The 14510-nt window shown below is 35.9% G+C and overlaps 1 protein-coding gene across 1 annotated transcript; it reads right to left on the bottom strand.

Annotated features, from left to right (window-relative positions):
- Positions 1-6449: 6449 nt before the first annotated feature.
- Positions 6450-9469, bottom strand: LOC107763464 (uncharacterized). The gene is made up of 2 exons (XM_016581950.2): positions 9045-9469; positions 6450-7059 (listed from the first exon to the last, which is right to left on the bottom strand). Exons 1-2 carry the CDS (start codon positions 9369-9371, stop codon positions 6589-6591), a joined length of 798 nt encoding a protein of 265 aa, XP_016437436.1. The 5' UTR covers positions 9372-9469; the 3' UTR covers positions 6450-6588.
- Between the last annotated feature and the right edge of the window lie 5041 nt (positions 9470-14510).

The raw sequence follows: 14510 nt of genomic DNA, 5'->3' as shown, positions 1-14510 counted from the left end.
TATAGATAAGTTGTAACCACATCCATTAGATGTATTTCAAGCCTTTCACGTAAGGCTAAACTGATGAGATATCGAAATATTATGACATCCATAACGGATGAATATGTTTCTTCATAATCGACTCTAGGTCGTTATGAGATTCCTTGTGCAACAAGGCAAGCCTTATATCTTTCAACTTCATTTTTATCATTCCTTTTCTACACAAAATCCTATTTATGACCAACTGGCTTTATACCAGCAGGTGTTTGGACTATTGGTCCAAAGACCTCTCTTTTAGCAAGTGACTTCAATTCCGATTGAATTGACTCTTGCCATTTTGGCCAATCGGATCTTTGTCGACATTCTTCGACAGATCGGGGTTCAAGATTCTCACTATCTTCCATAATGTTAAGTGCAATATTATATGCAAAAATATTATTCACCACTATTTCAGATCGATTTAAATTAATCCCATCACCAGTAGAACTTATTAAAGGTTCCTCACTCAGTTGAGTCTCGAGTTCATTGATTTCTTCAGAAATCTCAGAACTAATCAGATCTTGGGTCTCTTCAGGAGATCCCTTCATAATATCATTTTGATCATTTGTCGATTTTCTTTTTCTAGGATTTCACTCCTTAGAACCCAAAGGCCTACCACACTTCGGGCGTGCTTTAGGTTCACTAGCTCTCATGCTAGTAAATGGTCCTGTTGGGACATCAATTCGGATAGACACATTCTCTGCAGGGATATGTGACTTAGTTATCCTTTTCAAATCAGTAAATGTGTCTCGCATTTGATTTGTTATATTTTTTAAATGGATGATCTTCTGGACTTCCTGATTACATATAGGGGTACGTGGATCAAAGTGAGATAATGATGAAACTTTCTACACAATTTTTCTTTTGATTTTCCTTTTCTCTCCCCCTAATTGTGGAAAATTTGTTTGATCAAATCAACAATCTGCAAATCGAGCAGTAAATAATTCTCCCATCAATGGTTCAAGATAGCGAATAATAGAGGGTGATTCAAACCCAACATATATTCCTAACCTTCTCTGTGGGCCCATCTTACTGCGCTGTGGTGGTGCTACTGGCATATATACAATACATCCAAGAATTCGTAGATGGGCAATATTTGGTTCATGACCAAAAATTAATTATGACGGAGAATATTTATTATAATGTGTCGGTCTAAGACGGATAAGTCATGTTGCATGTAAGATAACATGGCCCCAAACAGTAGTGGGCAATTTTATTTTCATAAATAGTGATTTTGCTATCAACTGCAGGTGTTTAATAAATGACTCTACAAGGCCATTTTGAGTATGAACATAAGCTACAAGATGCTCAACTTTTATCCCAACTGATAGTCAGTAATCATCAAAAGCTTGAGATGAGAATTCTCTAGCATTATCAAGGCGAATAGCCTTTATAGGATAATCTGGGAATTGTGCCCTTAATCGAATTATCTGGCTAATAACTTTGCAAATGCCAGGTTGTAAGATGATAGTAGGCACTCATGAGACCATATTAAAGACGCATCTATTAGGACCATAAAATATTTAAACAGCCCACTTGGTGGGTGAATAGGTCCACATATATCCCCATGTATACGTTCTAAAAAGGTAGGGAATTCAATGCCAGCCTTCATTGGTGATGGTCTAGTGATCATTTTGCCTTGATAACAAGCATCACAAAAAAATTCATTATTTGTAAGAATCTTCAAGTTCTTTAATGGATGCCCACTCTAATTTTCAGTAATTCGTCTCATCATTATTGATTCAGGATGGCCCAAACGGCCATGCCAAAGCATAAAAGTATTTGAATCCGCAAACTTCTGATTTACGATAGAGTGTGCTTCAACTGTACTAATTTTTGAATAGTATAAGCCAGAAGATAAAGTTGGTAACTTTTCTACAATGCATTTCTGGCCAGAAATATTCTTTGTAATACAAAGATATTCCACGTTCATTTCATTTATTATCTTAACATGATACCTATTTCGGCGGATATCTATAAAACTCAACAAGTTTCTTCGGGACTTGAAGGAGAATAATGCATTATCGATAATAAGTTTTGTTCCCTTAGACAGAAATATAATGGCTCTTCCGAAGCCTTCAATCAAACTTATATTACCAGAAATTGTTGAAACATTTATTTTTTTCTTATACAAATAAGAAAAGTATTTTCGATCCTTGAATATGGCATGGGTTGTTCCATTATTAATTACACAAATATCTTCATGATTGGTCTTTTATCCAAACATAATATGAGGATTATCCATATTCTTCAAAATGCATAAATAAAATATATTATAGTAAACATCATTATCAAAGCATAATTTTTATTTATGTACAACAATTACATAACCATACTATCTACTACAAACAACCAAAATTAAAATATTTACATTTCTACAGATTCACTATCGATCACATGACTTGTTTCTCCTTCTGGGAGTGCAAAGTAATCAGCTACATCCAAATGCATGAAGTCTAAATTATCTTCAGAAATAAAATTTGCTTCAGCATTTTTCTCTGTCTTCTTCAGAGAGGCTTGATACAACTCAACCAGGTGCTTTGGCGTACGACATGTACGTGACCAGTGTGCCCTTTTCCTCCACATCTATAGCATGCATTTTCTGGCTTTGCTGCTTGCACCGCTTCATGCTTTTGTTCCTTCCTTTTCCACTGCTGGTGGTGAGGAGGGTTCTTTGGTGCATTGTTATTACCACGATTAGAGTTTTCTCCCCGACCACGGCCATGACCACGACTGGGGCCACGTCCTCTTCCACGCTTAGCTTGGTGGAAGTTCGTCTCATTTACTTCAGGGAATGGACAAGAACCAGTAGGTCGACGACTTTCATGATTTTTCATTAATAGCCCATTATGCTGCTTGGCTACAAGAAGATGTGAGATAAGTTCAGAATATTTTTTGAATCCTATCTCTCGATATTGCTGCTACAGAAGCATATTCGAAGCATAAAAAGTGGTGAAAGTTTTCTCCAACATATCATGATCAGTAATATTATCACCACATAGTTTTAATTGGAAAATAATTCTGAACATAACAGAATTATACTCACTGATAGATTTAAAATCTTGTAGCCTTAGATGAGTCCAATCATAAAGTGCCTGTGGAAGAACGACCATCTTCATATGGTCATATCTATCTTTCAGATTATTCCACAGTATGACTGGATCTTTAACAGTAAGATATTTCATTTTTAGGCCCTCATCAAGGTGATGACGTAGGAATATCATTGCTTTGGCACGGTCTTGGTTTGATGCCTGATTTTTATCTTTGATGGTGTCTGCCAGACCCATCGCATCAAGATGAATTTCGGCATCAAGCACCCAAGACATGTACCTTTTGCGCGATATATCCAGGGCTACAAACTCAAGTTTAGAAAGATTTGACATTATTTAGAAAAAGAAAGTTCGTAACTCTGATACTTTCAAAGTATTTTCTCGAGATGACAGAGTCTCGTGCTGATAACGTGTTATAAAATAAAGATTGTAAAGTAAAAACAAGTATAGAGAGAAACTGATATATTATTCAAATTTCAAACTTATGTCCATAATGAACTGAAAACTCCTCTATTTACAGAAGAAAGGAAGCAGCTGCGCGATTTTTCATGAAGCAGCTGCAAGGTTTTTCTTTAGCTGCTTGTAAGCTGTCTGCATGAGCTGCTTGCAACCTGCATGTTTAATAAGAAACTGCTGCAAATCATTTCATTGAGCTGCTTGCAACCTGCCTGCATCAGCTGCTTGTAGATAAACTTCAACAGAGTACTAAATGGATAATCTTTTTCAGGAAGATTATCTATAACAGAATAATAAATAGACATCCACAATAATTATTTTCATAACACTTACAACTATTTTAATTGTACAAATAGTTTTTTGAAGCGTCAGTGCATAAATAGATTTTACTAAACATTACCTTGGAAAATTTGAAACTAACTTAGCACCACTCTCAGCTCATGAAACAAATATAAAATGCAAATAAAATTCTACTAAAAATAGTGTATAACCATCAAAATACGACAAGTTAGAGACACGAAAAAATAGGGGTTGGATAAATTTGTAGCACAGTGTATGGGTAGCTCTGCAGAAGCACGTGAGCCAGATCAATATGTAAGATTCTGCTTTAGCCAATGCACGCCTTGTACCACATAATTTTGTTTACTATCCACTCTTTCTGATTATATTCTCATGCTTAGTATGGTCCTCACGTGATTTTCTTCCAACCAAAGTAAAGATTCCCCGGCTGAGGTTTCAATTTTTTCTTTTTGAGACGTATATATATCTATAATATGTATATATTTTGATTAATATCCTAAAATTCAAATCTTAAGTTGTTGCATTGGTCGATTTGGAGTCACAACTTACTTTTAGTGCATTGATTGGGTTCAATTCCGCCTCTAGCACTTGCTCAAATTTTTATTTGACAGTAGTACCCGCTAATTCCAAATATTAGGTCCGCCTCCGCGAATATCTATATATAGCAGTGGTCTTTACTCACTTCCCACCTTGAACTAAAGCAGCTTGTCATAGTATTAGTGAGAGCTTACACATCAAGAAGCCAGCTGAAATCAATTCAGAAATGGGTCAGAGGAAAACTTTTGGGTTTATCTTTGTGCTTCTCATGATTTTTGCCTTACGTAAGTCTCGCTCATTTCGTCGGTCGCTTTTTATTTACTTTGCTCTACATCTACTAGTCACGAATTTATCATACAAATCAATCAATCTATCTAAATTAGTTGGGATGGGATATATGAATCTTATACATCCATTCCCCATTATTCTAACCTTTTTATTTTAACACTAATTGTCAACTTACCTCAACTCGTTTTCTTATTCGGACATAGAACCATTTGTGTTTGCAAAACACACGTAGGAGCGGAGCTAGAGCTTAAGGCGCGAGTTTGGTCGAACCTAATAACTTTGGTCAACATTCTGTATTTGTCTTTAAAAATTCATTGAATATATAATAAATTATTAATTTAAAACCCAATAACTTGAAGGAATAGAATCCCGAACCCATTAACTTTAAATCTTGGCTCTGTCTCTGGTCATGGAGTTATGCTTATTTATCTCATCAACTATAGTTAAAAGAATTTTTTTTTAATATATGCAGAAATGGAAATGATGCCACAAGTAGAAGCAAGAGTTTGCATGTCACCTAGCCATGGATATCATGGACCTTGTTGGCATGATCACAACTGTGCTCTTGTTTGCAGAAATGAAGGTTTTTCTGGTGGTGACTGTGTTGGTATTCAACGCAAATGCTATTGCACTAAGTTTTGTTAATTAATTTCTATCTCTGCCACATAAAACAAATGGAGGCACTAATTTCTATCTGTTTTCGTTCCTCTTTTATCTGTTTAATTTCTATCCTTTTGGAAGGATATTTATGATGCTTGTTTGTAGCCTTTCTTAATCATTCAATGAAGATTTTCAATTCGTCTTTGCTGAATTGTCATGTCCAGATGTTGAAAACTTGACTTGTTTAGTTGTTCTGTTTATGGGATGGATTTGCAGCTTATAGCAATTCAGACAAGGAGTTTAGTTTTAATTTGAAACTTAATCGATCCAAAAGTTAAAACATGTCTGAACAAATAACTCCCTTTCTGGATACATAAATATACCATTTCATACAAAACAGGAGTTCTTACTGTATTGAAGTGTCAAATGAAAGTAGAGTAAGTGTAATGCATCTTCCAATAGGAATGTGTCTCAATTTCTGCATACTGTAGGGTCAAATTACGGGGAGCCTTGGACCAACTGATTCCGTGTGACCTATAGCTCACTGATTCGAGCAGTAGAAGCCGTCATTAATGCTTGCATTAGTGTAGGCTATTAAATTACCCCTCTAGGGGTGTGAGCCTTCCCTCGATCCTGCCTAAATGCGAAACACTCTGTGCATCCGACTTTTTTTTTTTTTTTTTTTTGTATTCTGAAGTTATTCAGGAAGAAGAAATACAGAAGCAAAAGTAAATATATGCTCACATTTAAAAGGAAGTGTTAAAACTTAAAAGTATGAGCATCTGAGTTTGGTTCAAGATTTCTATAAACCCCTTTGGACACCCATTCTTATACTGAATAAGTACACTATATGAATCAACACCCTTCCTCATATTATCTCAAGTAAATTTTGGACATGAGTGCAAAAAATGGACTTGCCAATAGGTGATTTTGATGCAAAAATCTTAAACCAATGGATGAATTTTTCCAAAACCTTTATCAACACCTTAAACAGGCGATGTTAGAAAATATGACTCAACAACAACAGACAGCATATTCCCATAGGTGAGGTCTGGGGAAAGTAGCGTGTTTCCAATAGACGCTCGGCTGGGGAACTCAACAGAAATGATAAATGAAACTATTCTGCTGTAGGTGGACCGGGGGTTCTGCCGGCGGACTATTCTACATTGTTATAAATTTAGAAAACAGGTTACAAATTGTGCTGCTACCATCTTCATAAATGGTAAAAGTGTTATTATAGGGTTGAAACAAAGTACATCATTCCACCAATCAAGTAAGCAACTTGATAGAACTGAACGGAGAAAAAAGTGAAGCCCTTTCCTACAGCAAACTGTATTTTCTAGAAAACAAATGGAATCAGAGCCTTTACATTCTTAGGAAAATTTTCAAATTTGGAAAGGTACCATTTCCTAGTGACATAACTCCTTCCCATCAGATATAAAGCGCAACCCATAGCACAGCAAAATGAAAATGATGTCTGGGATATGAATGCAATCCCTAAAAAGCCAAGAATCTCGAAAAGATAATGAGGGCATATGACCAATCCAAAAAGGCCACCTTGGGGAATTTTATAGCCCTTCTCTCTGTTGTCTCTGAGTTTGGAAAGGATGTAATGATGATAAAAGTTACCACTGATTCCAACTACGAATATCAGTAAACCGATATACTTCAGATCAATTTCTGGCTCCGTATGTCCAAGAATTAAGTGTTGGATATAGGTCATGGCTGCAGCCATCATAAAATATGCGGACGAAATAATGAGTGCTGTACCAAGAACCATCCCACCACTGTATTTGTGAACAAACAGAACCTGCAAAGTAGAAAATTACGGGAATAATGTATGAACATATGAAAGCAAAACAGTATAAATGTAAGCAGCAGGAAAGTCTATTAGATTTCTGGTGAATGTATTCAATATGTTTCTCCTCGTCAACAAAACAAGCTGGGGCTAAAGTGCGATCCAATGCAGGTAGTGGTAATGTCATAACAAGTGCTAATATGTGACTTCCGAAAATTTCATATCGACTTCTGTCAGCATCAGGTGAGCTGGGAAACTAAAAGTAAATCTAAGCTATTAGTGAGAATTTTGTATATTGCCAGAGGATAGGATCATAGCTTGAATAGTGACTTCAAAGGTGAAGATAAAAGAAGTTCTCTGTTCTCCACGGTAGTTAAATAATTAATTAGCACTACCAATCAAATCTTTACAATAATTTGGAATTATTATTACCCAAATCTGGAATTTTGCTCGCATAAATATATTACGAACATAGCTAGTGTATTTGATGGAGAGGATACACATGGCATCTTTCCAGGCTACACAGTATAAGCAAGGAAAGATATTCAAAGCATCAGTATCCTGAGAGCTACAGAAAACCACCAGGAAAGCCAGATTCAAAATATTTGTGCATTTAGATGGAGAAGTTCTTCCTTCTCCCTATAACTTCAAATAGATTTTTAAATCAACAGAATGGAAATCAAATTTCTATGCAACACCAACAAGTCTCCGACTATTCAGATTCAGTGGTTATCATGATAATTTAGTCCCCATCTTACAGCAACATCAATACTAGTTGGTTCAATCTATCAAGAGAAATCAGTTTGGTATAATATATTAGTTGGTTCAATCTATCAGAGAAATCAGTTTGGTATTGCTTACTAAGTTACTTTCTTACTTGAGATTAATACTTTGAGTTAATCGATCGTGCTGAAGATTGCACTGATTGGTATGAACTAGTGGAACGAAGTAGGAATCTTGTAAGCATTATAAAGGTTGATAGTGCTAATTTGGTGTGTATACACATGTGCTTGAAGCAGCGTCAAAGAGCTCAACTGCTCAAGTGACATTTTTCCATAGACGGGGAAAAAGATCCAACCTATTGATAAAGGATGATAGGATATCAGGGAAGAAGCGAGAGAACCAAAATGGTACTCTAGATGTTAAGAATTGAAGGGCTACCCAACATGAGCTTCCTATACAAATGGCTATGAAGGTAAAATAACAATAGAAGATGCTCTGAGGAGGAAGGTTGTCAATGCAAATTTGGCCAAGACATCTTTGGACAACAGATGTTTCCACGACTAACGGACTACGCCCTTGGAAACACAACTGAAACTTATAGGAAGAGTTTAAACCTTAAAGAAAACATTTACCATAAAGTGGGAGCTGGATGGAAGATTAAATTTTAGTAGGATAAATTGTTAGCTTAGGCATTGAGACAGAGGCAGACCCAGGATTTGAAGGTCGTGGGAACACATGAGCAGACTGCTCAACGAGTGGCCCCATCGACTTTTGATCTTAAGGGTTCCAAACAAAATATATGACTGTTTTCAACATATATACACATATATATCCAGAATTTTTTGCCGAGGTTAACGGGGTACTCCAAACATAGGTCCGCCTCTGCCTTCAAGGTACCGCACGATCATTTAAGATTTACCTCATACCCTGAAGCTACAACACTCCAAATGCAAAGGAAATGATAGCGGGAAGTTTAGCTTCATAAGGTATAGGCAAGATTGGGGGATTATATATAACCTATAAGTTCCCTGTTGAGATAACTGGAGGGAAGGATTTCATTTCTAGGATTCCTATTTAGAGAGACTATTTCAGACAGACTAAATATATATTTTCAAACAGGTTTGAAAAAATATAAGAGTAAAAAACTATGATAAATATACAAAGAAAAGAAAAGGAGTGAAGCAAAAATAGTAAAAATAACCAAAGTGAAAGAAACGGGAGAAAGATAGGCATTACCCAAAAACATTCACAAAAAGGAACACGAAAAAAGTTACCTCAAGATCCCTTTTCAAGAAATGGATAGTAACAGCAGATTTAAGCATCATAAACCTTATTCCACCATTTGGGTATAGCAGAAATGAAGCAAAGCCCATAATACAAGCTGGGGTATACAGTATAAGCATCCCAATTCTGCTGGATAATTTGGCCTGCAGAAAATTACTAGGGGAAACAGAATTGGGATTCACATTCCAAAATTTGGAGTATTGGAGATGTTTCCCTATTATTTCAGAAATACCCAAGTAGGCTAGAAATGCAAAAGTCACCACAGTTATTGCTGTGATGATTGAAGATGGCTCTTCATACAAGAAGCTTTGAAACATTTTTATTGTTCTTTCAGATCTTTAATATTGTTTTTATTGTTCTCAATATTCAAACTAGAGTAATAACCTACGGTCGCCTATTTATAGAAAATGTGTTTGATATTCTTCTATACCAAACAAAGTTAGCAGCAGCTTAACTATGTCATTTTCGAAGAATCAAGAAATTTGTCCTTTTTTGTTGTCCAAATCGCCCTTGTACTAATTGAAATTGGTTAAATTTTGTCCGTAGTTGGATTTTTTTTATTTGTTCACACCTTTGCCATTCGCATTCAGCATAACAACTTATTTGGATGGTTGTTATATATCAATAATCGTATAATATTGTATTATATTGTATTCTATCGTTTTGACGTATATAATGTCTGGTTAGATTGTATTTTTTGTCGTCATTTTATGATGTCATGCATCAATAATATGAAAAATAAACTTGCAATATTATAAAGAAACAGTAAGAATACGAGATAATATTATTATCTAAAAATATGGGGTAAAGGATAAAATAAAATTATGTAATAATAGAAAAAGACAAGATGAGATAGTAAAATAAGGTAACAACGCAACCACACTAAATCGGTCATTCCATAAAGTGACATTTTTCTTCGTTACTTAACGACGGACTTAAAAGTACGATATAATAAAAATTAAATAACAATCAAAACAAACATTGTATTTAAAGTAACCGTACCATGCAATATAACATGTACTTCATGTGTCCAAATCTTTTGAGAAAATATATCTTTCAATTTTTTTTTACTAAGGTCTAAAACTACTATCAACTTGAAGTTACCAAATGTATAAGAAGAAATTTGACAATTTTCAAATGAGTTTTGAAAAGATTTGTTAAAAAAAGAAAAGTGTAAAGGAGGAAAAAGATGTCACAAATATTTCAAAAACAAAAAACAAAGAAAACTTTAAATAAAGTTACTGAATTTAATGCTTTATTGAATTTTCATACGGATAAACACCATACGTCTTTTTCCTTATCGGGAACTCGGCTTTTAGGATCCTACAATGAATGACACAATTGATTGCGGGTGGAGGTCTCCATTCTTTTGACAGGGAGTATTTTATTTTTTAATAGTGAACTTACTAACATGAATTTAAGTTAATTAAATTAGTAAAGTTTGAATATTAAATGATTAAATTTTAGTATACAAATAAATAATTGTCCCTAAGTCTCCGTCACGAATCAAGTAAAACCCAAATTCGACTTTTCTTAAGTTGGATAGCCAATTATTTTCAGAAATAAAATCTCCTCTGGATTTCATTTTTGTTTTTAATTTCACATGTACTTGTTTATTCTAAATTTTGAAGTATAAACATCATGTAACGAGTTATCACATTAATTTTAATACTAGTCAACTGTATCAACTAGTATAGATAGTAAATATAGAGTTTTGAGAACAAATTGATAACAAAATTATTGGAAAAATAATGAATTTTGTCCTTGAATTATTTTCTTATTCCTGTTTTGGTACCAGTGCTAGTCCACTTTGATAACACGTTCGATTTTTCTATACCTAATTTGTAATTGGATGTAATTATTGGAATAGTAATTTGGTAGGTTTAATAATTACTAGTATTAGTATCTGCGCTTTTCGCGTGTCACGACCCAATTTCCCCTTCGTTTGGGTATTGTGATGACACCTAGTCTTAGGGACTAGGTAAGCGTAACAACAATTAAAACAATAACATTATTTAAATAGAATCTCTTACAATTCCCAAAACCGGTAGTACAAGTCATAAGCTCTACAGTGTGTTTGCTAGAAAACTTCTAAATACAACTTTCCAGAAATAAGAATAAACAGTGCAAAACGAAAACTGGAAGGTGACTCCGAAGCCTGCAAATGCAGCAACAGGTTTACCTTGAGTCTCCACAGCAATAGTCCACACAGCTAGCTAACGAACAAGTATCTGGATCTGTATAAAAATATGCAGAAGAGTAGCATGAGCACACCACAGCGGTACCCAGTAAGTATCAAGACTAACCTCTGTGGCGCAGTGACGAGGAACAGTCAAGACACCCACTGGTCTAATAAACTGAACAGATATAGGTACATGAACAACATAAGTATGATGTCTACATAAAGACTATGTAATATGGCTCACAGTACAGTAATGGCAATCAGGAAGGAAACAACAAATATCAGCGGAATATCATGAAAATGACACAGAAAGGTGAATGGAACACAACCTAAATCCGGAATCACAAATACAACAAGGACAAATAATAACTCAGCAACTACAACCGCTTTTATATCAGGTTTTAGTCAGCAACTCCACGAGGTACCGAACCTCGGATAAATCAGAACTTATGGGTCTCAATACCTGAACTTTAATACTTGGCCTCATGTGCCCTCATAACATCTCATAACCGCACTGACGACTTGCGTGCTAATAGAGTCATTCTCACATAGAAGGCAAGTAAACAAGGTTGAGCATCTATGCTCAACAATATCAAGAACACCTCTTATCCGATAAGAGTGCTTAACTACGTGTATGCTTATGCAAGTGTACTACCATAGCCCATATCAACAATTAAGCATAAGGTAAAAGAACGGACATCACGTAGAATATTTTCACACAGCTTTCACAAGATAAAGCTCACACAGGTACGTATACCACTATAAAAATATCAACAACAAGAATGCCCCCAGGCCACAAATCATCACAAATCAACCCCTGACACAGCCCACCCTGTCTCTCCATGTGTGCAATAGTAACATAAATCCTTATCTTGCCACACGTGCATAATAATGTTCCCACCTTGTCTCGCCACATGCGCAACCCACACACACACACAAACACACACACACACACACACACACACACACACACACACACACACACACACACACACACATATATATATATATATATATATATATATATATATATATATATATATATATATATCCCGCCTTGTCACGCCGCATGTGCAAATATCAATGGTAACAATAGCACGACAGAAACCTCGTGCAACCCCATAATAACAACCGCACGACAGAAACCTCGTGCATCACAATAATAACAACCGCACGGTAGAAACCTCGTGCATCACCACAACAAGTACATCAGCAACAATGACAATAATACAAATTACGACAAGTAAATCAACTCAAGAACTTTAATTCACAAAGAAACGGTAGAACCAATTCACAAGGAATAACCACAGTAAAGAATGATAGGCGTAAAGAGAACAACTCAACAAAGGAAAAACTAAGGTGTAGCAACGATCCCACAATATACACTTCAACAACAGGGAAGCTAACACGAATCAAATAATGCCAAATAAAACAAGTCGACTAAGATATAGGATATCTATACTTCTTTTAAGATTGAGAAAATTACGAAGGATATTCAATAATTCAATTAAGGATAAGCAGCGGAAAAATAATCATAACCTCAATTAAGACTAAACAATTATAGGATGAAATAATATAAATTTCAAATAAAGATAATCAGTTATAAAAAGATAGCATGGCTATAAAAGAGATAACAATTTCAATTAAGGCACATATGAATCAAGTAACAATAATAGTGGATCATGAATCAATTGATTCTAATTAAGCAGGTAGATGTGAATCTAATAATTAAGATATATAATCATAACAAGAACAACTGCATATTCAATGAATACAAGGACCTAAGAACCCTAAAAGGACAACTTTCCACAAATAAGTTCGTGCACGCACTCGTCACCTCGTGTACACGGACTACAATCAACATAGAAGACTCGAATCCTAAGGGGAAGTCCCCCACACAAGGTTAGGCAAGATACTTACCTCGAACCAAGCTCAATCAGTCCGTAAGAATGCCCTTTCCTCGATTATCAGACTCCGAATGGCCCAAATATAGCCAAACGCAAATTGCATATCATGAATACAACCATAATAGACTCATCTAATTAGTAAAATTAATATTTTAACAAAAATTCCGAAATCCGCCCTAAAAAGTCGATCCGGACCCATATCTCGGAATCGGGTAAAAGTCACAAAATACGAACACCCATTCACTCACAAGTCTAACCATACTAAAATTATCAAATTTCGATACCATTTCGTCCCTCAAATCGTGATTTTTTATTTTGAAAATTTTCTTCAAAAATTACCCTTTTCCTCGACTCAAAATACAAATTAAATGATAAAAATAAAGATAGAATCATGAAAATGAATAAATTCTAGTTGAAGAACACTTACCCAATCTATTTGCTTGAAAAAACTGTAAGGAAGCTCCCAAAACCGAAGTCTAAAACTCAAAATATGTAAAAAATGGCCAAACCCTCGACTTAATGTTTCTGCCAGGATTTTCGCATCTGCGGACTAGGAGACGCACCTGCGCACTCGCATTTGCAAGAAAGAGTCCGCATCTGCGAACTCAGCTGGACAGGCCTGGAACCGCATCTGCAGATTTACAGTCGCACCAGCGGCACCGCAGAAGCGAAATGGGGGAACGCAGAAGCGAGCATCTCGCAGATACGATCGAGGGACTGCAGAAGCGGCATTCGCACCTGCGTGCAAGCTTCAGTAGAAGCGAGCAAGATCCCAGGCCTCAAGGATCGTAGAAGAGACCAGGCTCACGCAGAAGCGGAGCCGCACCTACGCTCCAAGCATCGCAGGTGCGAAAACACCAGAACCAGACCTGTGCAAAACCATAAAAAATATCTGAAACTCGTCCGAAACATACCCGAGGCCCCCGGGACCTCGTCCAAGCATACCAACAAGTTTCATACCCTAATACGGACTCGCTCGAGGCCTCAAATCACATCAAACAACGTCGAAACTATAAATCGCACCATGAATCGAACTTATAAATTTTTAAATCTTCTACCTTCTAAAAACCGTGTCGAAACCTATCAAATCAAACCGGAATGACGTCAAATTTTGGTCCCAAATAACATAACAAAGCTGTTCCAACTCTCGGAATCACATTCTGACCCCGATAATAAAAAGTCCACTTCCGTCTAAATCTCCAGAAATTTGACTTTTGTCATTTCAAGCCTAAATCAGCTACATACCTCGGATTTACAGTCCAGACATGTTCCCAAGTCAAAAATCACCTAACGGAGCCAATGGAACCGATAAAATTCCATTCCGGAGTTCTCTTCACATAGTTCCGAGTACGATCGAAATCCTAAGA

This window comes from Nicotiana tabacum, chromosome 13 (genome assembly GCF_000715075.1).
Source record: "Nicotiana tabacum cultivar K326 chromosome 13, ASM71507v2, whole genome shotgun sequence".
Taxonomy (NCBI): Eukaryota; Viridiplantae; Streptophyta; class Magnoliopsida; order Solanales; family Solanaceae; genus Nicotiana; species Nicotiana tabacum.
This window is presented reverse-complemented; position numbering and strand designations above follow the sequence as displayed.